This window comes from Coenobita brevimanus, chromosome 45 (genome assembly GCF_032717465.1).
Source record: "Coenobita brevimanus isolate Jiangsu-jjx chromosome 45, ASM3271746v2, whole genome shotgun sequence".
NCBI classification, from domain to species: domain Eukaryota; kingdom Metazoa; phylum Arthropoda; class Malacostraca; order Decapoda; family Coenobitidae; genus Coenobita; species Coenobita brevimanus.
The window spans coordinates 17,569,366-17,577,177 of record NC_136998.1 but is presented as its reverse complement, the minus strand read 5'-3'; the positions used below and the strand labels follow the sequence as shown (position 1 = coordinate 17,577,177).

The window sequence follows — 7,812 nt, the reverse complement described above, 5'->3', positions numbered from 1 at the left end:
CCCTTTCGAATGACGGGGATTTTTAATAATACGGCCCATTTGACTCCGTGTTGTTGAGAAGACCTGTATGTCAGAAGCCTCCCTACACATGAGAGTTGTACTCTACACAAGGGCGAATAAAGTCCGTGTATAAAGTCAACAACTGTGCAGGGGTAAAGAAGGCACGGAGTCGGCTTAGCACACCTAATCTCTTAGAGGCAGATTTTGCAGGAGAGGTAATATGTTCTTTCCAAGACAAATCCCAGGAGAATGTAACCCCATGTATATTTAAAGTTGATGCAGGATTAAGCTGGATATTATTAAAAGTTAGAGGATAATCCTGTGGAAAATGCTGTCAGGTTGATAGATGTAAAAACTGAGTTTTTGATGCATTAAAAACAACAAGAGTACTTTTACCCCAGTCAGAGATATAAGACAAGTCAGACATTAGATATGCCTGTGGTGTGATTGGTGTAGATGAAAGAATTTGGCAACACTGCGTGATGAGATCTGGCAACACGGGGGAAAAGCAAAGTGAGACGAGGGTGCTGGCAAGGGGGCAGTTTTGAAGTGGTGGCTTGCTTGGTGAGACGTTTCTGATTCCTGCGGTGGCAAGGAGGTTGGTTGTTTTAGGGAGCTCCTCTTGCAATGGTGATTTTCCCAACCTTAGTTGCAATGGGGGTGTAAGGTCGGTAATAGTTGGTCACGAAAAGTCTGGAAGGTCAACATAAGGAGGTGCAGGTGACCTGCAGGGAGGACAGGTGCTGGAGACTCGAACAAGCAGTCAACTGACTCTGCTGCCACAGGCAAGTAGATTGAATTTTCTGTTAGCCCACAAGCTATCTAGGCTGTGTATCAACATGGCTGGTAAAGGGAAGCTGAGTAGCGAGATGATGAGGTCGTATGATGGTCAGGGCGATGCGGTGGCCTGGTTAAAAAAGGCTGAGTTGGTGGCCAAACTGACGGACATCAAAGATTTGGCCAGTTTTGTACCACTGTTTCTGGAAGGAGATGCATTGTATCTTGAGATGAATGAGAATGATCAGCAGGATTATAAGAAAATAGGAAATAGATTGAAGGTAGCTTTTTCCCAAGGGATGTTTGAGGCATATGGAGCATTAAAGAAGATCCAGTGGACAGGTGAACAGGTGGATGTTTTTGCCAATGAAATAAGACGGCTAGCAGGGCTAGCGGGCTGAAGGGTGAGGGCCTGGAGAGGGCTGTAAAGTTAGGATTTGTGACTGGGTTCCCAGATAGGATACCAGTGGAACTGCAGCAGGTGAAGGACATTGAAACGGTGGATATGAGTGATTTGATCATGAGGGCTAGAGTATTGACCCCTGGAGCTGGGGGTCAGGAAGTTGCAGCAGTTGCAACTAGAGGTCCGGTATCAGCAGAACGCTGGCAAGCTCCTCAGTGTGCCTCATCCTCACGAGGCGAGCAAAGTAGCAAGAAGGAGACTCGGGGGTTCAAGGGTCGTTGCTTCCGATGTGGTGGTCCTCACATGATTAAAGATTGTAAAGAGCCAAAGCCAGCCCTAACATGTTACAGATGTGGAAAGGAGGGTCACATAGCGAGTCGGTGTGACCAGGGAAATGGGCAGGGGGGAGCTGCTGTGCCGGAAGCTACCCCCTCAGACAAGTAAAGGCGCTTCCAAGTTCTCTCCCAATAGTCAAGGTCTTGGTGGGGGCCAGGAGGGTGAGGGCACTGGTGGATTCTGGTTGCTCAACCACTGTGTGTGCCTCCCGATTAGTAAGGAGATGTACAGAGAAGGGTGAAGGGCTGGTAACAATTGATGGGATAGAAATTGGATGTGAGGGCACCAAAGAAGTAGAGTTGACGGTGCAAGGGACCCGGCTGAGACTTAAGGTTATCGTGCTTGCTGAAGTGATTAATGGGATCGACATAGTGGTGGGAATGGATGTGATTAGTCAACTGGGTGGTGTGATGATAAGGAATGGAGGAGTAACTTTTGGGAAGGCATCAGAATCCTGCTTTCAGGTAGAGAGGGGGGAGGTTCAGTGTGCCATTGCAGTAGCAGAGGTAGGGTTGGAAGGAAGTTGCAAGAGCGCTGAGCCTGAGGGACTCAAGAATTTAGAGTCGAAGACAGCTGTTGGACAGACGGCTGATCTATGTAAAATAGTAGACAAAGACTTCATTGCAGAATTTGATGGCACGAAGTGGGTAGTGGAGTGGTTTCTAAAGGGAGAGTCACCGGTTTTGAAGAATAAAGTGGGTTGTCATGAGCATGCAATGAAAGAGCCCGTAAGAGAAGAATTTGACAGGGAGGTGGAGAGATGGATCGCTGAGGGTATACTGGTGCTGTGGGGGAAGGAAGTGAAAAGTGAAGTGTTGCCATTGATGCCGGTGGTGCAGCCGACGAAGAACAAGGTTCGGCCAGTACTGGACTTCCGTGAGCTCAATGTTCATGTGATGTCTCATACAAGGTGATGATGCTGTGGATGTGTGTAGTGAGACACTGAGAGAATGGAGACGGATGAGTGGAGCCTCGACCATCGTGGATTTGAAGTCAGCCTACCTGCAAGTTCATGTTGTCAAGAAGTTGTGGAGGTACCAGCTGGTGAACTACAAGGGGAAGACATATTGTTTAACGAGGCTGGGTTTCGGGTTAAGTTCGGCACCGAAAATCATGACAAGGATCCTCAAAACAGTGTTGAGTAAAGGGAAAGGGATGGAGACTGCTACAAATTCATATGTTGATGATATACTTATCGATGAGACGAGGGTTGCAGTATCTGAAGTTGTGGAGCACCTGAAACTGTATGGATTGGCCACGAAACAGCCTGAGCCACTGGAAGGGGGTACTGCCTTGGGTCTGAGACTGGAAAGAGAGAGAACTGGGGAGCTAGTTTTCCGGAGAGCCAATGAGGTGCCGGCAGTGAGGGAGGACTTGAGTAGGAGAGAGTTGTTTTCCGTGTGTGGAAAGTTGGTGGGCCACTACCCAGTTGCAGGATGGCTCCGGGTAGCGTGTAGTTATGTGAAGAGGAGAGCCGAGGGTGTGAGATGGGAGGACAAGGTTGGGAAGGAGACTGTTGAAATGATGCAAGATATCGTGAGGCAGGTAAGGCACAAAGACCCGGTAAGAGGGAGATGGTACGCGGCCAGGTCGGAGAAAGGAGTTGTTTGGTGTGATGCAAGCAGTATCGCAACGGGAGTGATTTTGGAGATTGGTGATGAGACTGTTGAGGATGATGCGTGGTTAAGGAAAAAAGACGACTACAACCATATCAACGTGGCAGAGCTGGATTCTGTACTGAAAGGCGTCAACTTAGCTCTAAAGTGAGACTTGTGAGACATCGAGTTGCGAACGGATTCAGCTACAGTGTTTGGTTGGCTGAGATCAGCAGTGACTGCTGAGAACAGAGTTCGGGTGAAGGGACTCTCGGAACTGATTGTGAAGCGCCGCTTGGAGATCTTGAAAGATTTGATAGAAGGGTTCAGGGTCAACCTGCATTTAAGTTTTATGCCGTCTGAGAAGAATAAAGCAGATGTGCTAACGAGGGTGAAGAAAGCGTGGTTAGGGGTCCCGGAAGAGACATCGGAAGAGGCTATGGTGTGCTGCACAGGAGTCCAAAGTGTGGAAGATCTGCACCAAATGCACCACATGAGGGTTGATAGGACACTGTACGTGGCGAAGAAGGTTGACCCAGCAGTCACGAGAGACAAGGTCCGTCGGGTGGTGAGACACTGTAGCAAGCGTCAGTCAGTTGATCCCGCACCAGTTGTACATGAAGCGGGGGAGATCAGAGTAGAGAGCAATTGGAAGAGACTAGCAGTGGATGTGACACATTACAGGCAGGGGCTGTATTTATCTATGGTTGATTGTGGACCTGGTAGGGTAGCTATATGGAGAAAGCTGAGGGCAGAAAATGCAGAGGAAATTGCAGGAGCACTGAACGAGGTATTTTTGGAGAGGGGCCCAGTCGATGAGGTGCTGATTGATAACAGCACTGCTTTCCAGTCGCAGGTTTTGAAGAATGTGCTTGACAAGTGGAATATTAGTCGTTACTTTAGAGCTGCGTACCGGCCAAGTGGAAATGGAATCGTGGAGAGACATCATCGGACAATCAAGGCCATGGCAGAAAGGGCTCAGGTGACACCTATGGAGGCGGTATTTTGGTATAATATGTCGCCCAAGTTAGGCCAGGATGAGACGACTGTTCCGCAGAGGGCGGTGTTTAAGTATGAATGGCGACATCCTAGTATGGTACCAAAGAGTGTAGGGGGTGAGGAAGGAGGTGCGTCCGTCCAGATTGGAGATGAAGTTTGGGTGAAGCCACCGAATGCAAAATGCACGTCACAATGGGGGAAGGGCACAGTGACTGATGTGCATTCCCAGAACAATGTCTCCGTCGACGGGATGCCACGGCATATCCTGGACATTAGAAGAGTCGTGGACTCATCGACGGAGGACGAGGGGCCAGTGGCACCTGGTGGGGACGAAGTGGTAGTAACATCTGGTGAAGACGAGGAGATACCACGGCGGTTGCAGCGAGAGAGACGACCACCAGTGTGGATGAGAGATTATGAAGAGGGAGAGTCAAGCGGGGAGCAGTATTAATTAGTGATCTTAAGATCAAGGGGGCGTGTGGTGTGATTGGTGTAGATGAAAGAATTTGGCAACACTGCATGATGAGAGCTGGCAACACGGGGGAAAAGCAAAGTGAGACGAGGGTGCTGGTGAGGGGGCAGTTTTGAAGTGGTGGCTTGCTTGGTAAGACGTTTCTGATTCCTGCGGTGGCAAGGAGGTTGGTTGTTTTAGGGAGCTCCTCTTGCGATGGTGATTTTCCCAACCTTAGTCGCAATGGGGCTGTAAGGTCGGTAATAGTTGGTCACGAAAAGTCTGGAGGCGCAGGTGACCTGCAGGGAGGACGGGTGCTGGAGACTCGAACAAGCAGTCAACTGACTCTGCTTTCACAGGCAAGGTGATTGAATTTTCTGTTATCCCACAGTGCCATAGCCTCTTCTCTTGACTGTTGAAGTAACTGCTGAGATGGATGCTGTGGGAAACGAATGGAATGATGAAGGGTGGAATCATCAGCATATAAGCAGATAGGGTTAAATATACAACTTAGAAGGTCATTGCTGAATAAAAGGAAGAGAGTTGGTGATAGCACAGAGCCCTGAAGAACACCACTATTGATAGCTCTATGACAAGAACAGTGGCTATCTACAACAGCAGCTATAGAACGAAGAGAAAGGAAGCTAGAGATGAAGGCACAGGTAGAAGGATAGAAACCGTAAGAGGGCAGTTTGGAAATCAAATATTTATGCCAGACTCAATAGAAAGCCTTTGAGATGTCAAATGCAATGACAAAGCTTTCGCCAAAGTCCCGAAAAAAGGATGACTAGGCGTTGAAAGGTTGGTGAGAAGATCACCAGTGGAGCGTCCATGCCCGACAGAATAACCTCTGTAATGTGCAAGGCAAACTCAGGTGGCTCCCTGCCATGGAAGCAATAATTATTCAAGGGAAAATGAAAGAAGTACTGCCTGGAGGCCTCCCAGTCAGAAGCTGCAAAATGCCACAACCGACGCTTTTTGGGGAGGGTCCATAGGCCTTACTGGAGCGATAGGACAGGTTAAAGTATTAAGACTGTGATTGGAGGAGCCCAATGGAGAGGAAAGATTAACAGTGTAAGCATAAGGATTAGTTGTTAGGAAGTGGTCAAGTATGTTGGAATTCTCTCAAGGCGGTCAGGGATCAGGGTAGGGTGCTGTACAAGCTGCCCTAGACCATGAAAGATGTAGGCTTGTTCTCCAGGTGGATCAGTGAAAGGACAAGAGAGCCATAGGTGTGGTGAACATTGAAATCTCCTAGAATGGAGATTTCAGAGAAAGGAGAAATTGGTAGGATGTGTTACATCTTAGAAGTAAGATACTCAAGGAATTTTTCATCGTCAGTAGAAACAAGAGATAAGTAAACAGCACAGATATATTTAATCAGAGAATGACAGGAAAGCCGAAGCCATAGAGTACAGAATTCAGAAGATTCAAGTTCAGGAACACGACAGCAAGATGTGTCGTTGCATACATATACTCAACAGCCATTTTTGGCTTTGAAACGAGTATAGGGAAAGAAGGAGGATACAGAGAAGGGTTTAGTATCAGTCATTTCAGGCAGCTGAGTCTCAATTTGGAAGAGACGGTGAGGTTTAGAGGAGGAGAGGTGGTGCTCAACAGAGAGAAATTTTGAGGAAAAGCCGCAAATGTTGCAGTAATGGAGAAGAAGTGAGTCAGACAGTGGTTCCAGGTACCTCGTTGAGTCGTCACCGGGAGAGGGGCGGATGGTGGGGGCTTTGATGGTCCCCCACCCCTGCGGACTCCAAGGCTTGGTAATTAGATGCCATGGTTTTTGTTAAATTTTGAATAGGAAGTGAAGTGTGTGATGTGCATGTATTTTGGTGCTGACAGTAAGAAGAATTTGTATTGGTGAATACGCTGGCCTAGTCTATGTGGTACTGAAACACAGAAAAAGTTAAACAATGGGGGATGGTCAGGAGCTAGTCCCGAGGGCTGATGAAACGGGAGCTACAGCTCTCCCTGTCATCAGCTTTCCATCCACCTTGGGAGTACCGCCCTGCTCGACTGGCACTACAGTCTTATCTTATCTTATCAGCCGTTTGAGTGTCCACTGCAGGACCGGCCTATCCCGACCGAAGTGGGGACGATACAGCCAATGTATCTCTATCAAGTGGCTTAGGCTGTCTGGCAGCGATTGTATGTAAGGTGAGAAGTGCTTGTAAGAGTAACTGTTGTGTTGGAGTGGCTTTGGATGTGTGAGCAGTCTGTGAACCAAGTGTAATCGGCCCACGCAAGCCGACTGGGTGCATGCATACATTATGGTAGTCTACTGTACTGAAATTTGAGATGCTGGGAAACAAAGAAGTGGCAGATGAATGTCATGCTAAAATAGTAGAGTGGTTGGAGTCAGACAGTGAACTTGGAGCTAATCGATCTGGACAACTTTTGGAAACGAACACAGGGATTGTTTAGTCAGGAATGACAAAACGGTGTGTGGTGTCGCGAGGAATGCAACTAAGAAGCAAGGTACAGCTTTTTGGGATGAAGAGATGAATGACTAGTGGAGGAAAAGTAGTGACCAGAGTGGATGCACGAAAAGGATTCAAGTGAATGAAGAAAATACAGTGAGAGTAAGAAGCATGCAAAGAGACAAGTAAAGAAGAAAAAAAAAAAGAGGTAAATAATGATCTTGGAAAAAAGAAAATAATGCACAGAACTGAAAACGGAAAACTGTTCATGAAAGAGATGTGAAAATGTAGATGGAAAAGTGGAAAGAATTGTGAAAGTGGGAGAGGTGAAACAAGAATAATATTAACGAAATAACGTGAAATAAGGAGCAGATTGACAGGCTTTTTCCATAGACTGATGAATGGAAATGGTGAGAGCAGAGGGGCTGTAAATTTGTATGGTTTTGATGGTGTGAAGGGAAGGAATGTTATGCTAGGAAAACTGACACTGACGGAAGTGAAGAATGCTCTGCTGTTGCTGAAGAATGGGAAGACAACATGTGTTGTTGAGGTGCATGCAGAGATGATTAATTGTAGTAGAGAGCGTAGAATGAAGTATTTGGTAGAGATATGTAACAAAAAGTGGATCTGGATGAGAACAGCTATACCAGTAGAGGAGTGAAAGGTTGCGACTGTACCCCTGAACAAAAGTAACTGTGAGCTGAAGGAATGCAGAAGCTATCGTAACATAAGTCTGTAGAGTGTTGTAGGTAAGTATATGGAGGAATCATTATAGAAAATGTAAAAGGTATATCCGTATGCCTAGTGAGTAACAAGCAGGGT

At 47.1% G+C, this 7,812-nt stretch overlaps 1 protein-coding gene across 1 annotated transcript; it reads left to right on the top strand.

Moving 5' to 3' along the window:
- Positions 1 to 3,463: 3,463 nt before the first annotated feature.
- LOC145398448 (uncharacterized) lies at positions 3,464 to 4,561 on the top strand. Its single transcript, XM_080271329.1, has one exon. The coding sequence runs from the start codon at positions 3,464 to 3,466 to the stop codon at positions 4,559 to 4,561; it is 1,098 nt and encodes a 365-aa protein (XP_080127455.1).
- Positions 4,562 to 7,812: the final 3,251 nt, after the last annotated feature.